This window comes from Pleurodeles waltl, chromosome 3_1, assembly GCF_031143425.1.
Source record: "Pleurodeles waltl isolate 20211129_DDA chromosome 3_1, aPleWal1.hap1.20221129, whole genome shotgun sequence".
NCBI classification, from domain to species: Eukaryota; Metazoa; Chordata; class Amphibia; order Caudata; family Salamandridae; genus Pleurodeles; species Pleurodeles waltl.
This window is the reverse complement of record NC_090440.1, coordinates 14,241,788-14,262,794: the sequence shown is the minus strand read 5'-3', so window position 1 is coordinate 14,262,794 and position 21,007 is coordinate 14,241,788. Positions and strand designations below refer to the sequence as shown.

General features: G+C 44.9%; 1 protein-coding gene across 6 annotated transcripts in view; it reads right to left on the bottom strand.

The window, feature by feature from the left end:
* The window catches only part of CKAP5 (cytoskeleton associated protein 5), a 627,586-nt gene that overhangs the window by 52,727 nt on the left and 553,852 nt on the right, over positions 1 to 21,007 (bottom strand). For all 6 annotated transcript variants that reach the window (XM_069221686.1, XM_069221689.1, XM_069221691.1 and 3 more), the window contains one exon: positions 16,113 to 16,301. In XM_069221686.1, the coding sequence (XP_069077787.1) occupies positions 16,113 to 16,301 (189 nt within the window). The remainder of the gene's footprint in view (positions 1 to 16,112; positions 16,302 to 21,007) is intronic.

Here is a 21,007-nt window from a genome sequence, read left to right as displayed (position 1 = left end):
CCATTGCGCATGGGTGTGGACTCCATCTTAGATTGTTTTCCCCGCAGAGGGTGAGGTAGGAGTTGTGTATGCTAGTAATAGTGCCCATGCAATGGAGTGAATGCGTATGTACATAATGAAGTTTAAAGTAATATATTTACAAATGTACAAATGTTTAAGATCTACTTCTAAACGGCTACAGGCTCCCGGGGAGGCGGGTGGGCGCATGTGAATCTGCAGCGACTCATGCCACGAACAGATGTACACTGGGTAAGTGACATTTTCCGTTCGATGGCATGTGTAGCTGCAGATACACATGCTGTGCATAGACTAGTAAGCAGTTATCTCCCCAAAAGCGGTGGTTCAGCCTGTAGGAGTTGAAGTTGTTTGAAACAATGTTCGTAGTACAGCTTGACCTACTGTTGCTTGTTGAGCAGTTAACACATCTACACAGTAGTGCTTGGTAAATGTATGAGGCGTAGACCATGTTGCTGCCTTACATATTTCGGTTATTGGAATATTTCCTAGAAAGGCCATGGTAGCACCTTTCTTTCTGGTTGAGTGTGCCTTTGGCGTAATAGGCAGTTCTCTTTTAGCTTTAAGATAGCAGGTTTGAATGCACTTAACTATCCATCTAGCAATGCCTCGTTTAGAAATTGGATTTCCTGTATGAGGTTTTTGAAAGGCAATAAATAGTTGTTTTGTCTTTCGAATTAGTTTTGTTCTGTCAATGTAGTACATTAGTGCTCTTTTGATGTCTAATGTATGTAGTGCTCTTTCAGCTACAGAATCTGGCTGTGGGAAGAACACTGGTAATTCTACCGTTTGATTCAAGTGGAACGGTGAGATTACTTTTGGTAAAAATTTAGGATTTGTTCGTAGAACAACTTTATTTTTGTGTATTTGAATAAATGGTTCTTGAATGGTAAACGCTTGAATTTCACTCACTCTTCTTAGAGATGTGATGGCAATTAAAAATGCAACTTTCCACGTTAAGTATTGCATTTCACAAGAGTGCATGGGCTCAAAAGGTGGGCCCATGAGTCGTGTTAAGACAATGTTGAGGTTCCATGAAGGAACTGGTGGCGTTCTTGGTGGTATAATTCTCTTTAGGCCTTCCATAAACGCTTTTATGACTGGTATCCTAAATAATGAAGTTGAGTGCGTAATTTGCAGGTAAGCTGAAATTGCAGTAAGATGTATTTTTATGGAAGAGAAAGCTAGTTTTGCTTTTTGCAAATGTAGTAAGTATCCTACTATATCTTTTGTAGATGCGTGTAAGGGTTGAATTTGATTATTATGGCAGTAATAAACAAATCTTTTCCACTTATTTGCATAGCAGTGTCTAGTGGTAGGCTTTCTAGCCTGTTTTATGACCTCCATACATTCTTGTGTGAGGTCTAAGTGTCCGAATTCTAGGATTTCAGGAGCCAAATTGCTAGATTCAGCGATGCTGGATTTGGATGCCTGATCTGTTGTTTGTGTTGTGTTAACAGATCTGGTCTGTTTGGTAGTTTGACATGAGGTACTACTGACAGGTCTAGTAGTGTTGTGTACCAAGGTTGCCTTGCCCATGTTGGTGCTATTAGTATGAGTTTGAGTTTGTTTTGACTCAACTTGTTTACTAGATATGGAAGGAGTGGGAGAGGGGGAAAGCGTACGCAAATATCCCTGACCAGTTCATCCATAGCACATTGCCCTGAGACTGATGTTGTGGGTACCTGGATACGAAGTTTTGGCATTTTGAGTTTTCTTTTGTTGCAAATAGATCTATTTGTGGTGTTCCCCAAATTTGGAAGTAAGTGTTCAGTATTTGGGGGTGAATCTCCCATTCGTGGATCTGTTGGTGATCCCGTGAGAGATTGTCTAACTGATTCTGAATTCCTGGAATAAATTGTGCTATTAGGCGAATTTGGTTGTGAATCGCCCAATGCCATATTTTCTGTGTTAGGAGACACAACTGTGTTGGGTGTGTCCCTCCTTGTTTTTTTAGGTAATACATTGTTGTCATGTTGTCTGTTTTGACAAGAATGTATTTGTGGGTTATCATGGGTTGAAATGCTTTTAACGCTAGAAATACCGCTAACAGTTCTAGGTGATTTATGTGTAACTGTTTTAGCTGTATGTTCCATTGTCCTTGGATGCTGTGTTGATTGAGGTGTGCTCCCCACCCTGTCATGGAAGCATCTGTTATCACGTATTGTGGCACTGAGTCTTGGAAAGGTCGCCCTTGGTTTAAATTTATACTGTTCCACAATTGAAGCGAGATGTACGTTTGGCGGTCTATCAACACCAGATCTAGAAGCTGACCCTGTGCTTGTGACCATTGTGATGCTAGGCACTGTTGTAAGGGCCGCATGTGTAACCTTGCATTTGGGACAATGGCTATGCATGAGGACATCATGCCTAGTAGTTTCAATATTATTTTGACTTGTACTCTTTGTTTTGATACAAGGCCTGTATTACATTGTGAAATGTTTGTACTCTTTGTGGACTTGGGGTAGCAATCCCTTTTGCTGTGTTGATTGTTGCTCCCAAGTATTGCTGTGTTTGGCACGGCTGCAGGTGTGACTTTGCGTAGTTGATTGAGAAACCTAGAGGCCAAAATCTACAGGTAGTCACTTTGCTAAAAACAGCTCTGTTTTCTGTGATGTGTCCAGGTTGTGTTTTGGGGCATATCCTGTCGCGGGCGCTAGGCCTACCCACACAAGTGAGGTATCATTTTTATCGGGAGACGTGGGGGAATGCTGGGTGGAAAGAAATTTGTCGCTCCTCTCAGATTCCAGAACTTTGCCACAGAAATGTGAGGAACATGTGTTTTTTTAGCCAAATTTTGAGGTTTGCAAAGGATTCTGGGTAACAGAACCTGGTCCGAGCCACACAAGTCACCCCATCTTGGATTCCCCTGGGTTTCTAGTTTTCAAAAATGCACTGGTTTGCTAGGTTTCCTCAGGTGTCGGCTGAGCTACAGGCCAAAATCCACAGGTAGGCACTGCTTTTTATAAAAAAAATGTGATGTGTCCACGTTGTGTTTTGGGCCCTTTCCTTTCGTGGGCGCTAGTCCTACCCACACAAGTGAGGTATCATTTTTATCGGGAGACTTGGGGGAACGCTGGGTAGAAGGAAATTTGTGGCTCCTCTCAGATTCCAGAACTTTCTGCCACAGAAATGTGAGGAACATGTGTATTTTTAGCCACATTTTGAGGTTTGCAAAGGATTCTGGGTAACAGAACCTGGTCCGAGCCCCGCAAGTCACCCCTCCTTGGATTCCCCTAGGTCTCTAGTTTTCAGAAATGCACAGGTTTGGTAGGTTTCCCTAGGTGCCGGCTGAGCTAGAGGCCAAAATCTACAGGTAGGCACTTCGCAAAAAACACCTCTGTTTTTTTCCAAAATTTAGGATGTGTCCACGTTGCGCTTTGGGGTGTTTCCTGTCGCCGGCGCTAGGCCTACCCACGCAAGTGAGGTATCATTTTTATCGGGAGACTTGGGGGAACGCTGGGTGGAAGGAAATTTGTAGCTCCTCTCAGATTCCAGAACTTTCTGCCACAGAAATGTGAGGGACATGTGTTTTTTTAGCCAAATTTTGAGGTTTGCAAAGGATTCTGGGTAACAGAACCTGGTCCGAGCCCCGCAAGTCACCCCTCCTTGGATTCCCCTAGGTCTCTAGTTTTCAGAAATGCACAGGTTTGGTAGGTTTCCCTAGGTGGCGGCTGAGCTAGAGGCCAAAATCTACAGGTAGTCACTTTGCTAAAAACAGCTCTGTTTTCTGTGATGTGTCCAGGTTGTGTTTTGGGGCATATCCTGTCGCGGGCGCTAGGCCTACCCACACAAGTGAGGTATCATTTTTATCGGGAGACGTGGGGGAACGCTAGGTGGAAGGAAATTTGTGGCTCCTCTCAGATTCCAGAACTTTCTGCCACAGAAATGTGAGGAACATGTGTTTTTTTAGCCAAATTTTGAGGTTTGCAAAGGATTCTGGGTAACCGAACCTGGTCCGAGCCACACAAGTCACCCCTCCTTGGATTCCCCTAGGTCTCTAGTTTTCAGAAATGCACAGGTTTGGTAGGTTTCCCTAGGTGGCGGCTGAGCTAGAGGCCAAAATCTACAGGTAGTCACTTTGCTAAAAACAGCTCTGTTTTCTGTGATATTTCCACGTTGTGTTTTGGGGCATATCCTGTCGCGGGCGCTAGGCCTACCCACACAAGTGAGGTATCATTTTTATCGGGAGACGTGGGGGAACGCTGGGTGGAAGGAAATTTGTGGCTCCTCTCAGATTCCAGAACTTTCTGCCACAGAAATGTGAGGAACATGTGTTTTTTTAGCCAAATTTTGAGGTTTGCAAAGGATTCTGGGTAACAGAACCTGGTCCGAGCCCCGCAAGTCACCCCTCCTTGGATTCCCCTAGGTCTCTAGTTTTCAGAAATGCACAGGTTTGGTAGGTTTCCCTAGGTGGCGGCTGAGCTAGAGGCCAAAATCTACAGGTAGTCACTTTGCTAAAAACAGCTCTGTTTTCTGTGATGTGTCCACGTTGTGTTTTGGGGCATATCCTGTCGCGGGCGCTAGGCCTACCCAAACAAGTGAGGTATCATTTTTATCGGGAGACTTGGGGGAACATAGAATAGCAAAACAAGTGTTATTGCCCCTTGTCTTTCTCTACATTTATTCCTTCCAAATATAGGGGTGTGTGTAAAAAAGACATCTATTTGAGAAATTCCATGTAATTCACGTGCTACTATGGTCACCCCGGAATTCAGAGATGTGCAAATAACCACTGCTCCTCAACACCTTATCTTGTGCCCTTTTTGGAAATGCAAAGGTTTTCTTGATAGCTATTTTTTACTCCTTATATTTCAGCAAATGAATTACTGTATACCCGGTATAGAATGAAAACACACTGCAGGGTGCAGCTCATTTATTGGCTCTGGGTTCCTCGGGTTCTTGATGAACCTACAAACCCTATATATCCCCGCAACCAGAGGAGTCCAGCAGACGTAACGGTATATTGCTTTCGATAATCTGACATTGCAGGGAAAAGTTACAGAGTAAAAAGTAGAGAAAAATTGATGTTTTTTTCACCTCAATTTCAATATTTTTCTTTTTCAGCTGTTATTTTCTGTAGGAAACCCTTGTAGGATCTACACAAATGACCCCTTGCTGAATTCAGAATTTTGTCTACTTTTCAGAAATGTTTAGGTTTCTGGGATCCAGCATTGGTTTCATGACCATTCCGGTCACTGACTGGAAGGAGGCTGAAAGCACAAAAAAATTGCACAAATGGGGTATGCCCCAGTAAAATGCCAAAATTGTGTTGAAAAATTGGGTTTTCGGATTCAAGTCTGCCTGTTCCTGGAAGCTGCTGAGTTTAGCACCGCAAACCCTTTGTTGATGCCATTTTCAGGGGAAAAACCACAAGCCTTCTTCTGCAGCCCCTTTTTCCAATTTTTTTGAAAAAAACGAAATTTTCACTGTATTTTGGCCAATTTCTTGGCCTCCTTCAGGGGAACCCACAAAGTCTGGGTACCTTTAGAATCCCTAGGATGTTGGAAAAAAAGGACGCAAATTTGGCTTGGTTAGCTTATGTGGACAAAAAGTTATGAGGGCCTAAGCGCGAACTGCCCCAAATAGGCAAAAAAAGGCCTGGCACAGGAGGGGGAAAAGGCCTGGCAGCGAAGGGGTTAATGTGTATCAAAAGAATATTTATTTACAACTTTACAATTTTCAATCAACTAAGAACGGCTCCCGGGGAGGCGGGTGGGCGCATGTGAATCTGCAGAGTCTCATGCCACAAACAGATGTACACTGGGTAAGTGCCATTTTCCGTTCGGTGGCATGTGTAGCTGCAGATACACATGCTGTGCATAGACTAATTAGCAGTAATCTCCCCAAAAAGTGGTGGTTTAGCCTGTAGAAGTTGAAGTTGTCTGAAATGTTCTTAATACAGCCTGTCCTACTGTGGCTTGTTGCGTTGCTAACACATCTACACAGTAATGCTTAGTGAATGTATGAGGTGTAGACCAGGTGGCTGCCTTACAAATTTCTGTCATAGGTATATTCCCAAGAAAAGCCATTGTGGCGCCTTTTTTCCTAGTGGAATGTGCTCTTGGTGTAATAGGTAATTCTCTTTGCTTTAATATAGCAAGTTTGAATACATTTAACTATCCACCTGGCAATGCCTTGTTTGGATATAGGATTACCTGCATAAGGTTTTTGGAAGGCTACAAACAATTGTTTTGTTTTATTAAATTGTTTTGTTCTGTCAATGTAATACATTAGTGCTCTTTTTATGTCTAATGTATGTAAGGCTCTTTCGGCTACTGAGTCTGGTTGCGGAAAGAAGACTGGGAGTTCCAGAGTTTGGTTTAAGTGGAATGGTGATATGACCTTTGGTAAGAATTTCGGATTTGTATAAAGGGTTCTTGAATAGTAAATGCTTGTATCTCACTTACTCTTCTAAGTGATGTGATAGCTATTAGAAAGGCTACTTTCCAAGTCAGATATTGTATTTCACAAGAATGCATGGGTTCGAATGGTGGGCCCATGAGTCATGTTAATACAATATTAAGGTTCCACGAAGGTACTGGTGGTGTTCTTGGGGGTATGATTCTTTTTAGTCCCTCCATAAATGCTTTAATGACTGGGATTCTAAAAAGCGATGTTGTATGTGTAATCTGCAGATAGGCAGATATTGAAGTGAGATGTATTTTAATGGAAGAGAATGCTAGATTAGACTTTTGTAAGTGTAATAAGTAGCTTACGATGTCCTTTGTGGAGACATATAGTGGTTGAATCCGATTAGTGTGGCAGTAGCAAACAAATCTTTTCCATTTGTTTGCGTAACAATGTCTTGTTGGTTTTCACGCTTGTTTAATGTCCTCCATACACTCTTGTGTAAGATTTAAATATCTGAATTCTAAGACTTCAGGAGCCAGATTGCTAGATTGAGCGATGCTGGATTCGGGTGTCTGATCTGTTTGTGTTGTGTTAACAGATCTGATATGTTTGGTAATTTGATGTTGGGTACTACTGATAAGTCCAACAGTGTTGTGTACCACGGTTGGCGAGCCCAGGTTGGTGCTATGATTATTAGTTTGAGTTTGTTGACCAGATAAGAAATGAGTGGGAGAGGGGGGGGAAGCGTAAGCAAATATCTCTGACCAACTGATCCACAGTGCAGTGCCCTTGGATTGAGGGTGTGGGTACCTGGACGCAAAGTTTTGGCATTTTGCGTTTTCTTTTCTTGCAAATAGGTCTATGTTTGGTGTTCCCCAGCAAAGGAAGTGATCCCGTAGGATCTGGGGATGAATTTCCCATTCGTGAGTTTGCTGGTGATCGACTGAGATTGTCGACTAACTGATTCTGAATGCCTGGTATGTATTGTGCTATCAGGCGAATGTGATTGTGAATTGCCCAATGCCAAATCCTTTGTGCTAAGAGACAGTTGTGACGAGTGTGTCCCCCCCCACCCTTGTTTGTTGAGATAATACATTGTTGTCGGTTTTGACAAGGATGGGTTTGTGGGCTGCCAGTGGTTGAAATGCTTTTAATGCTAGAAACACCGCTAGCAGTTCCAAATGATTTATGTGAAGTTGTTTTTGTTGATTGTCCCATTGACCCTGTATGCTGTGCTTGTTGAGGTGTGCTCCCCACCAAATCATGGAAGCATCTGTTGTGATAACAGCTTGAGGCACTGGGTCTTGGAATGGCCGCCCTCTGTTTAAATTTATAGGGTTCCACCATTGAAGCGAGAACTGTGTTTGGCGGTCTATCAACACTAGATCTTGAAGTTGACCCTGTGCTTGTGTCCAATGTTTTGCTAGGCACTGTTGTAAGGGCCTCATGTGTAATCTCGCATTTGGGACAATGGCTATGCATGAAGATATCATGCCTAGAAGTTTCATTACAAACCTTACTGGGTAGTGTTGGTTTGACTGTATGCTTGATCTTACATTTTGGAACGCTTGGACCCTTTGTGGACTTGAGTGGCAATTGCTCGTGTGTTGTGTTGGTCCCAAGTATTGTTGTATTTGGGATGGTTGCAGATGTGATTTCTGGTAATTTATAGAGAACCCTAGTTTGTGTAGAGTTTCTATGACGTATTGCGTGTGAAGAAGACACTGTTGTTGAGTGTTGGTTTTTATTAGCCAGTCGTCTAAATATGGGAATACGTGCATGTGCTGTCTCCTTATGTGAGCGGCTACTACTGCTAGGCATTTTGTGAATACCCTTGGGGCCGTTGTTATCCCGAAAGGTAGCACTTTGAATTGAAAGTGTACGCCAGGCATTACAAACTAAGTATTTTCTGTGAGAAGGATGGATGGGTATGTGGAAATACGCATCCTTGAGATCCAATGTGGTCATGTATTCCTCCTTTTTTAGTAAGGGAACCACGTCTTGAAGTGTTACCATGTGGAAGTGGTCTGATTTGATGAAGAGATTCAGTGTTCTGAGATCTAAGATAGGTCTTAATGTTTTGTCCTTTTTGGGAATTAGGAAATATAGTGAGTAGACGCCTGTTCCTTTCTGATGATTGGGTACTAGCTCTATTGCTTGTTTCTGTAATAGTGCTTGGACCTCTATTTGTAATAGGTCTAAGTGTTGTTTGGACAGATTGTGTTCTTGGTGGCACATCTGGCGGGAATTTTGTGAATTCTATGCAATAACCATGTTGGATAATTGATAGGACCCATGCGTGTGTGGTAATGTGTCCAGTTTTGATAATATGCGGTTAGCCTCCCCCCACTGGTGATAAGTGTTGGAGTTTTTTTTACATTGAAGTCACTGTTTGGTCTGGCTGCCTGGCACTTTCCCCTTCCTCTTGCTCTTGCGAATTGTCCTCTATAGGAACCACGAAACCCTCCCCTTTGATATTGTGCCTGATAGGTGGGTCTGGTTTGAGAGGTGGAAGGCTCTGATGTTTGCTGTCGAAAACCTTCTCTGAATTGTGGTTTCCTAAAGATTCCTCTGACTTGTGGGGAATAGAGCGCGCCCATGGCTTTGGCCATGTCTGTGTCTTTTTTTAACTTCTCAATTGCTGTGTCAACTTCCGGCCCAAACAACTGTTCCTGATTAAATGGCATGTTCAACATCGCTTGTTGGATCTCTGGCTTGAATCCAGAGCTTCTTAACCATGCATGCCTGCGAATGGTTACCGCTGTGTTGATCGTTCGTGCTGCCGTGTCTGCTGAGTCTAGTGCGGACCTTATCTGGTTGTTAGATATGGCCTGTCCTTCCACAACCTGTTGAGCACGTTTCTGATGTTCTTTGGGCAAGTGCTGTATGATGTGTAGCATCTCGTCCCAGTGTGCCCTGTCGTAGCGAGCAAGTAGGGCTTGCGAATTAGCAATCCGCCATTGATTGGCTGCTTGTGCTGCCACTCATTTGCCTGCTGCGTCAAACTTTCTGCTATCTTTGTCAGGCGGTGGAGAGTCTCCTGACGATTGATAGTTTGCTCTTTCTTGCTGCTCCTACAACCACTGAGTCCGGTGTAAGTTATTGTGTTATGAACACAGGATCTGTTGGGGGAGGTTTGTACTTCTCAACCCTAGGCGTGATAGCCCTTCCCTTAACTGGCTCCTGGAAGACTTGTTTTGCGTGTTTGAGCATACCCGGGAGCATTGGCAGACTGATAGGAAGCATGGGTGGATGCTAAGGTGTTAAACAGGAAATCATCCTCTATTGGCTCCGAGTGCATTGTTATGTTGTGGAACGTAGCTGCCCTGCATAGTACCTGCGTATATGCAGTACTGTCTTCTGGAGGTGACGGCTTTGCTGAATAATAATCCGGACTGTTATCCGATACTGGTGCATCATATAAGTCCCATGCATCAGCATCATCCTGTGTCATCCCTGTATGTGTGGGTGACTGCATTGGAGGCGTTCCCACTGGTGACAGTTGTGGTGAGTGCGGTGGGGACGGTTGTGGTGATACCCTTGGTGGTGGTGATTTGTCTCTAACCATCTTTGCCTTAGGCTGCATTTCTGTCTCCTGAAATGCAAGTTCCCTTTTAGATTTGATTGGAGATAAAGTTTGTATTTTATCAGTCGCTTACTGGATATGTAACCTCCTTTGTGCATGGTCCGGTTCTTCCATACTTAATTCCTGCTCAAATCTATGTCTTTCCTTCATTTGGCTGGAAAGTCCTTGCTCTTCTGTGTAAGAGCTTCTTTTCAGCTCCGAAGCTGCTTTTTTCGGTACCAAGGTACCAAAAGAAAAGACACCCAGAAGAGCCGGCAAGAAATCAGCGGTGGATTAATGAAGATAGAGACCTGTGGAGAGAGGGGACCAATTGGCCATTCCCCTTCCCTTTGGTCCAGTTTCGCACTAGAGCAGGGAGTGGGGGCCCCTGAACAGGTGTAGACTGGTTTTTGCAAGCAGCTCACCAAATGTGTCCTTCAAAGCATACCAGTGGCTTGGGGAGGCTACCCCTCTCAGCTTGTAACACCTATTTCCAAAGGGAGAGGATGTTACCTCTCTCTCCCAAAGGAAATCCTTTGTTCTGCCTTCCTGGGCTTGAGCTTCTCAAGGGACAGGAGGGCAGAAACATGTTTGATTGGTGGCAGCACCTGGGCTGCCTGGAAAAACCCTGTAATATTGGTGGCAGCAATGCTGGGGGTCCTCTAAGGAATCATACTTACAATACTGGCAACAGTATTGGGGTATAATTCCGAAATGTTTGATACCAAACATGCCCAGGTTTGGTGGTACCAATGCATAGCTGCACAGAGGTAGTGACCTATTGTCCAGTACATATATAAAATGGTGTCCCTGCACTCACGAAGTCCAGTAAAATGGGGCTAGAGTTCGTGGGGGCACCTCTGCTAGTGCAGGGGTGCCCTCACACAGGTACCTGCACCCTACCCTCTGGGCTGAGGGGGCCTATCATTTGGGTCACTTACAGTGACCTGTAGTGAAACTAGGTGCGTGCACACAGTTCATGCAGACTGCAATGGCAGGCCTGCAGAACCCTTTGCATGGGCTCCTTATGGGTGGCAGAACAGTTGAGGCCCATAGGGATCCGCTCGAACCCCAAAGCCCCAGGTACCATATACTAGGGACATACAGGGAGGGAGAAAAGGTTAGAAGCAACCAAATTTGAAGGAGACCGCAGAATCACTGGGGTCCTGGTTAGCAGGATCCCAGTGAACATAGTCAAACACACTGAGATCAGGCAGAAACTGGGGTAACCATGGCAAAAAAAAAAGGGCACTTTCCTACAAATTTAGAAAGCAAAACCTCCTCCCCTCAGAGCTGATGACAGGCTACAGAGCCCTGTTGAAAGGCATGGGAAAAGCAGAACTGATGCATGGTTGATGTCACCAGGACTGAGGTTCTGGTACTGAATCTATGCCAAAGACTGCTGTTGCTACCAGAGAGCTATGCCAGAGGTTTCTGGATCCAGAATGAAAGATATAAGGTGAGGAATCTGTAGGAAGAATTATCCATTTAAGGTAGAAAATTATGTCAGATCCTTGCATATTCACACAATTTCTAGACATTTTGGTTTACAATATATTCATTAAACGTACACACAATACCCAGAAAAATGCACAAGGTATCGGTTATAGGTGTGACGTCCTGGGATGTCTGATCATTCTTTCTCCCTTCACTACAGACTATGAATACGTACTCCGTTAACAGAGTATCTTGGCATTGAATCTGAGTGCCCCTATGTTCTACTGTTTGACACTTGTTTTTGGCAGGTCTGTAACTAGCATATGGGTTATGTTTAGATTAAACTATAAACGAGACACCAAGGTTGGAAATACAGAAACATTACTAGTATGATCAGCAGCTACACCAGTCTAAACGGCCCACAAATAGGATACAGTATGCAAAAGTTAATCCAAGGGACATCTTTGATAGCTTGACAAACCGCATGATAAATCTGAAAACAAATGCCATGCCACTTCCACCTTGTACTAGGACTATAGCATCTACGACTGCAGCTCTGTTAATCCAAGTGGAAAATAACAATGGAAATAAACGTGTTGAAAACAGCATAACATCAGCTGGTACTGCACTTTATTACTCCTTCCTCCTGGATAGGACCACAGACTTCTGTAAAGAGCAGAACGCTTCCTGCATGCTTGTTTTTTAAACAACAAGTCTATTTTAAGTGTTAAAGACCGTAGTGCTTTTGTAAGAAAATTAACTGTAGAAGGTAGAAAACTTGTGCTTTGTATGGAACAATAACCTGCATACGAATCTGGAGAAGGTACCGTCCTGGAGGAATCATGCGCGGTGGGGGAAACATCACTGTGGATTCCTACCTTGGCCCTTGAGGTTGTAGTCTTACAGATCTACAATGGACTGATTTTAACCCTCTAAGCTTGGTGGCCTGATCCAGCCACTGTTTGATTTTTATTTTATTTATTTTTTAGTCCTCATTCACCCTAGGCAGTGCATAGAGCTCCCTTTGCTTGTCAACCGACACATGGGAAGTTACTTTCGGCCAGGGGTTACCCTCTCTTCGACCAATCCTTAGACTATCTTAAGTCCCCAAGGATTTCAGAGTAGGGTGTGTAATCATCGGACCAATGACAAAACCATATCAATTTCAACAAACAATAAAAATAAAAGTAAAGTTACAACCCTCAGTGATCTATTTTCCAATCCAACAATGGTGCCCAGAAATCCCCTCGCACCTTATCCTTTCCCCCTATAGCTTGATCCAAATCTGCTATACTTAATATATCTCTAAGCCATTCTGCATATCCTGGCGGAGCCGTCGACATCCATTTCCTGCATATTTCTCGTCTCCCCAACACTATTGCATAGAATACTAACTTTTTCTCTCTCACCGTAACAGGCCGTCCCAACCAATCCTGGGCTTGCCCGAAAATTATCAACCTTAAGGAGGCCTCTATTCTCAGTTTCAGAATACTCGAAATTGCTCCACATACTTCTTCCCAAAAATGTCGGACATCCAAGCATTCCCAAAACATATGAATATCTGTAGCTTGGGCCAGCCCACATTTTGAACAGTTCACCCCCTGGCCTCCTTTCATTTTAGATAATTTATCTGGGGAAATGTAAGCTCTATGTAGCGTGTAATAATGTTTTTTCTTTAGCACAGCGGGTTTCACTGTACCATGGAGCAGTGCTAATGACTCCTTCCACCACCTTTCAAGCAGTTCTTCCGAAAAACAATCTCCCCACAATTTTGCAGGAAGGTCAAAATCGCCATCTACCCCTTCCAGGATCCCCCAGTACCAAGCTGACACTTTGTGGGGGCCTATTAAAGGGCACGGGGTAATCACATCCAAAGGGTTGTTCTTACCCACACCTTCCTTAATCCCTTTGGCCCATTCTCTAACTTGCAAATATTTCCACCTAGACAAGGCTCCTCTCGTTAGTAACACTAATTCTTCCCATGAAAGCAGGTCTCCTTCAAAAAACAACTCTCCCCAGTGCTCTACTCTCGCCTGTTTTAACGGTAGCGCTAGTATGTCTTGAAAACATTCTGGAGTACCCGGGGAATCCCATATAGGTGCATTGGAGTTATAATAGGTTAGTTTTACTAATCATCTGATCCGATACCAACATTCCGCTAGGCCCCGCATAATTTTCAGCCTTATCTTCTTGTAGAATTTGGGGTCCCCAAATTTAAAAATAAAGTTTGTTGACGTACCCTTAATATTAGAAGCCATTGTTTTGAACATAAGACCAACTGTTGTAGAGTCCGATGTGGAAAAAATTCTAAAGTTTTTTAAAAGGAAAGCCCAAGCATAATATTGCAAATCCGGTAATGCCAAACCTCCCTTTTGCTTACGCCGCCTCAACTTTCTCCTTGAAATTCTAACCCCCTTAGAGTTCCAAATAAAATCGCTTATTAGGCACTGCATTTTTTCTATATATTTTTTCTGCATAGGGAGTGGAGAAGTTGAACAAAAAATTCCATTTTGGGAGAAGAGACATTTTTACCAAGTTAACCCTGCCTATAATAGACAAAGGGAGATGGGTCCAGCCTTTTAATAGGCCCTTACATTCCAGCAGTAATTTAACCTGATTCCTCTCTACTAGTTGATCAATGTTTTGAGGTATCAAAATTCCCAAATATCGGATTTCCTTCTTACAATGGACTGATTTATAATCCATATTCCATGCCATTATCTCTGTTTTTTCTACATTCACCTGATACCCTGAAATCTTGCCAAATTCTTCCGCAAGCCTAATAGCCTCAGGGAATGCCGTTGAAAGATTATCAGTAAAAAGCAGAAGATCGTCTGCGTACAGAGATAATTTTTTCTCCCAGCCCTGACAACGGAAAGGGGAAATCACCCTGTTCCGCCGAATCTTTCTTGCAAAAGGCTCCATATACAAATTAAACAGTACAGGGGATAACGGGCAACCCTGTCTAGTACCCCTTGCAATAACAATTGGGCCGGTAAGATTCCCATTCACTAATATTCTGGCGGTGGGGGCCTTATAGATTTGATTTACTACCCCACACACATTAGTTCCCAGATTAGCCTTCCTTAACAGAAACTTTAGATAATCCCAATTCACTTGATCGAAGGCTTTAGCTGCATCAATTGTAATAATCCCCAAAGGGGAATCAAGTGATACCGCAAGGTCTATTGCCCCAATCAATTCGTAAGTCAACTCGTGGAGGTATCTACCTTTTGAAAAGCCCTTCTGATCTGAGTGTATTAAGTTATTTGCAACTTTATTTAGTCTGTCAGCTATAATTTTAGAAAATAGCTTATAATCACTATTCAAAAGTGAGATAGGTCTGTAAGATGCACGGTTAGTCGGGTTTTTACCCGGCTTCAAAATCAACGTGATAACCGCTTCATTCCAAGAGAGAGGCATATCTATCTCATTAAAAAAGATTCTACCAAATAATTCCAACAAAATCGGGTTTATTAGGTCCCCTAAGACTTTATACACCTCCATCGGGGCCCGGAGCTTTCCCGTCTTTGCCCCCCCGCTAGGGCCGCCCTTACCTCCTCAGCCGTAATAGGGCCATTTAACCATTCCCGAGTTTGTTGCAAAATCTGTGGCAAGGTATCTTGAGCTAGCCAGTTTTCTACCCGCTTTACTTGCCCATCCACATGTTCCGTATACAGAGATACATAAAAATCTTGAAACCCACGTTCAATATCCTCCCTATATATCAGTTTTTCACCTGTATCCTCAATCATTATTTCCTTAATCTGGCTCCTAACCTGAACTGATTTGGCTTTCCAAGCTAAAAGCTTCCCTGAGTTTTCCCCATATTCAAAGTGTCTTAATTTGCTGACCTCCCATCTTTTCGCAATGCGTGCCTGCAAAATATCAGCCAGTTGCGATCTTAACTCAGCCAATTCCACTCTTCCAGTCTCCTCCTCCTGCGACCCAATCCCTCTACCAACCAACACTTCGGTTTTTAACAGCGTCTCCTGCTCTAAAGCCTTTATTTTGTCTCTAAACACTTTATATTTGTAGCATGCTATACTTTTGAGCACCCCTCGTATTACCGCCTTAAAAGAATCCCAAACCACTGATAATGGTGCCGACCCTATGTTAATGTTAAAGAAGGCCTCGGATTCCCTACGTACATGCAGCAAGACATTTTCATCTAATAATAGTGCACGCTCCAATGTCCACCTCCTAACCAGCCTTCTCTGTGGAGCAGACAAATGCAGAATTACTGCCGCATGATCCGACAAACGTGGAGGCAGATATTCGACTTCAACGTTTTCCAACAACCTTTAATCGACTAGGAAATAATCGATACGGGACGCGTGGCTATATTTCTTATTAAAAAAGGAGAAGGCTCTAGCCTCCCCTTTCTTCTTCCGCCAAATATCACACAGACCTTGGTCTTTCATCATTCTCTTTAAAAAACATTGCGCTTTGGGTGTACCCAAAGACCTACAAGAGTCCGACCTATTCAATCTATTGTCCAAAACCACATTGTCATCCGCCATAATAACTGAATCTTACTGTTTCTGATCTTGCCTCATTCACAAGTGGGAACTTTACAGCCAGACTACTAGCAGTCATAACTCATTACAAGTCAATGTACAGAACAGACAGCTAAGCCAAACCACTGCATTCAAACATTGAGAAGTGCTTTAACACTAGCGTCTGGATGTTAGCGGGAGGGTAGTGAATGTGAACATGGAAAAAGATTTTACACACAGACCTTCGCTCCCTTGAGCTTGCACAGGGTGTGCAGAAGCGTCTTCAGCGTCCTGATGGGGAGTTCCGCCTTCTGCTGCTTCAGCTTCTCTTTAGGAAACACTTTCATGAAGTTGTGGATGTCCAGAAGGATCTTATCCAAGTTGAGATTGTTTATTGATTCGGGAAGAAGTCGCACCATTCTCCAGAGACACTGAGGAAAGAAGAAACATTAATGCAAGAGGTAAGGAAGTGTGGATACAGAACCCTGTACTGTGCAACACTGAAGCAGCTGTTAAAAACTTATTACATAATTCATGACTTAAGTGCACAGAACTGTCATCACAGAACATGCACAACTGTTGCGGATTCCAAAATAAGCCATAGTGATGCCAGTGGCTGGGTTAATGCAACACTGGGTGCCTGCGGCAGCATGCAAATAGCTCATACCAAAATACCAAACTAGAAAAGCTTTGAATGTCTTTTAGCAATTTATCCAAGTAAACAATTCAAAGTGCTAGCATTTATTGCTGCTTGTGTTTGGTTATTAGTAGATGCATCACAGAGACAAAATTACCTAACTTTGGGATCTTTCTGATGGACCCACCATCAACTCAGAACTCCCCAGATATCACCAGACTACAAGAACGCACCAGGAACGTTCAATATTTCTTTTAATTGTAATTCTAGTTAATTGAGTCTATGGTTTTGAAGCTCTACATTTTTGCTTTGCAAGGATTTATTGCGGACTTTCACTACTTTTAGGAATACACCTTTCGCTAAAAACCTGTGAAGCTAAAAAATAAATTAAAAAAATTAATGAATAAATACTCTACAAAACTCGCTGTAGAAAGTCTTCAGTGCTACAGACGGGTGATGGCGAAGAGGAGCTGCAATCAGTCTTCACTTTTGCGAACAGCTAAGACTGAAGGGGAGCACAGCAAATTGAAAATACTCCAGTCCCACCATGAACTTCAGGTAGTGCCGATGGGCCTGTAGGATGGGTGTATGGAAACAGGTGCCCTTGCAGGTCCAATACCACCATCCATTCTCCAGTGCAGACAGGATCTGTGCCACAGTGAACATCTTAAATTTGCCCTTGCAGAACACGGAACTGAGAGGGCACAGGTCTAAAATAGTACAAAGGCCTCAGTCCTCTGTTGGCACCAGGAAGTAGCAGCAGTAACAACTATGAAGCAGACACCCTCTCGATAGCCCATGTAGACAAAAGGGCTTTCACTTCCTGCTATAAAAGAGACAGTCCATCAGTTATTCTGGGGAAGGTAGAAGGTGCAGTGGAGTAGCCAGGAGGGGACGGGCCCCTTGTGAATTAGCGGCAGGACCCATTGGTCCTATGTTGCTATGGCATGCCAGCCTGGCAAGAATCACTGGATCCTGCCTACAACCAGGGGGCTGTGCACCACTAAGAGCAGGCTAAAGGGTTTTGGTGGGTGGGGTTCAACTGGGGGTGGGTATTAATGGGTGGGGAAGTCGACAAAGTGGCTCGACTACGGGGGCACAGTGAGTGCAAAACCGCTGGGCACCATGCGGATGTTAAATTGGCAGCTAGGGCGAGGCACCTCTGCCGAAACCAGGAAAGGAACAGTAGGGTTGATGCTGCTGACTAAGCGGTGCACGTGAGCCCAGGCAGTGTGCTGTGCCCTTCCCTGCTCTTTGAACCTTTCCAGAGCAGAGTCTGCCTTGCCTCAATGCAGGCGAGTCCTGTCAAATGCCATGTCCAAAATGAATGGTTGGACAGCGCCAGGAAACCCCACGGACCAGTCAGGCATGGTGGTGAACAGCAACACTCGTGCTAAAGGCCCTCAATGGACTCTAGTATCCAAGCCACACCAAACTGTGAACTTGGATGCGTGTCAACTGTGCAGTTTGTCTTGGGTCAGAAGGCAGCCACAGATCTACTGGGACACTTGTGACGACTTGAGCTACCAAATATCAAAGAGTGGTAATAGCCATCCAGCAGGCATTGGCAGACCTGAGAGCTAAACTGGTGGAAGAAAACACCACCTCTCCAAAAGTCTCTATGCATTTGGATACCAAAGGTGGGTAAAAAGGGGGTGAATGGAAGTACTCTGACAGGAATTTGTGTCTGACTTGTAGGCACCTGCAGCACCAATCTTTCAGGGGAGGGGGAGGCGCTGGGCAAAAATTGTTGGGTAACCCAGGCAGTGTTGTCTCGCAATGTGGTGACTGACTGGGGCCAGAGCAAGATTTCGCCCCAAGTCCCTTAGAGAGTATCTATAAGTGCCTCATTGGGGGTGGGAGGGGCTCAGTAGATGCTGGACTCTGATCAAGCCCTTCCTTCACAACAATAGTTTTTGCCTCTAAGGTGGGAAGCTGGAGGACATCAGCTGACTTACGCATGATGTAAGGAAATGCCTCCTTGGCATGGTTACCCCCTGACTTTTTGCCTTTGCTGATGCTATGTTTTGAATTGAAAGTGTGCTGAGGCCTGCTAACCAGGCCCCAGCACCAGTGTTCTTTCCCTAACCTGTACTTTTGATTCCACAATTGGCACACCCTGGCATCCAGGTAAGTCCCTTGTAACTGGTACCCAGGGCCCTGATGCCAAGGAAGGTCTCTAAGGGCTGCAGCATGTCTTATGCCACCCTGGGGACCCCTCACTCAGCACAGACCCACTGCTTGCCAGCTTGTGTGTGCTGGTGAGAACAAAACGAGTAAGTCGACATGGCACTCCCCTCAGGGTGCCATGCCAACCTCACACTGCCTATGCAGTATAGATAAGTCACCCCTCTAGTAGGCCTTACAGCCCTAAGGCAGGGTGCACTATACCATAGGTGAGGGCACCAGTGCATGAGCACTGTGCCCCTACAGTGTCTAAGCCAAACCTTAGACATTGTAAGTGCAGGGTAGCCATAAGAGTATATGGTCTGGGAGTCTGTCAAACACGAACTCCACAGCACCATAATGGCTACACTGAAAACTGGGAAGTTTGGTATCAAACTTCTCAGCACAATAAATGCACACTGATGCCAGTGTACATTGTATTGTAAAATACACCCCAGAGGGCACCTTAGAGGTGCCCCCTGAAACCTAATCCAACTACCCGTGTAGGCTTACTGGTTCTAGCAGCCTGCCACACTCGAGACATGTTACTGGCCACATGGGGAGAGTGCCTTTGTCACTCTGAGGCCTGTAACAAAGCCTGCACTGGGTGGAGATGCTAACACCTCCCCCAGGCAGGAGCTGTAACACCTGGCGGTGAGCCTCAAAGGCTTACCCCCTTTGTTCCAGCACCACAGGGCACTCCAGCTTAGTGGAGTTGCCCGCCCCCTCCGGCCACGGCCCCCACTTTTGGCGGCAAGGTGTCCTGAGCTGAAGTGACTCTAACTTTTAGAAATCCTCCATCTTGCAGATGGAGGATTCCCCCAATAGGGTTAGGATTGTGACCCCCTCCCCTTGGGAGGAGGCACAAAGAGGGTGTACCCACCCTCAGGGCTAGTAGCCATTGGCTACTAACCCCCCAGACCTAAACACGCCCTTAAATTTAGTATTTAAGGGCTACCCTGAACCCTAGAAAAATTAGATTCCTGCAACTACAAGAAGAAGGACTGCCTAGCTGAAAACCCCTGCAGAGGAAGACCCGAAGACGACAACTGCCTTGGCTCCAGAAACTCACCGGCCTGTCTCCTGCCTTCCAAAGAACTCTGCTCCAGCGACGCCTTCCAAGGGACCAGCGACCTCTGACTCCTCTGAGGACTGCCCTGCTTCGAAAAAGACAAGAAACTCCCGAGGACAGCGGACCTTCTCCAAAAAGACTGCAACTTTGTTTCAAGGAGCAGCTTTAAAGACCCTGCAATCTCCCCGCAAGAAGCGTGAGACTTGCAACACTGCACCCGGCGACCCCGACTCGGCTGGTGGAGAACCAACACCTCAGGGAGGACCCCCGGACTACTCTACGACTGTGAGTACCAAAACCTGTCCCCCCTGAGCCCCCACAGCGCCGCCTGCAGAGGGAATCCCGAGGCTTCCCCTGACCGCGACTCTCTGAAACCTAAGTCCCGACGCCTGGAAAAGACCCTGCACCCGCAGCCCCCCGGACCTGAAGGACCGGACTTTCACTGGAGAAGTGACCCCCAGGAGTCCCTCTCCCTTGCCCAAGTGGAGGTTTCCCCGAGGAAGCCCCCCCCCTTGCCTGCCTGCAGCGCTGAAGAGATCCCTTGATCTCTCATAGACTAACATTGAAAACCCGACGCTTGTTTCTACACTGCACCCGGCCGCCCCCGCGCTGCTGAGGGTGAAATTTCTGTGTGGGCTTGTGTCCCCCCCGGTGCCCTACAAAACCCCCCTGGTCTGCCCTCCGAAGACGCGGGTACTTACCTGCAAGCAGACCGGAACCGGGGCACCCCCTTCTCTCCATTATAGCCTATGCGTTTTGGGCACCACTTTGGACTCTGCACCTGACCGGCCCTGAGCTGCTGGTGTGGTGACTTTGGGGTTGCTCTGAACCCCCAACGGTGGGCTACCTTGGACCAAGAACTGAACCCTGTAAGTGTCTTACTTACCTGGTAAAACAAAAACTTACCTCCCCCAGGAACTGTGAAAATTGCACTAAGTGTCCACTTTTAAAGTAGCCATTTGTCAATAACTTGAAAAGTATACATGCAATTGAAATGATTCAAAGTTCCTAATGTACTTACCTGCAATACCTTTCACTCAAGATATTACATGTTAAATTTGAACCTGTGGTTCTTAAAATAAACCAAGAAAATATATTTTTCTATAACAAAACCTATTGGCTGGATTTGTCTCTGAGTGTGTGTACCTCATTTATTGTCTATGTGTATGTACAACAAATGCTTAACACTACTCCTTGGATAAGCCTACTGCTCGACCACACTACCACAAAATAGAGCATTAGTATTATCTATTTTTACCACT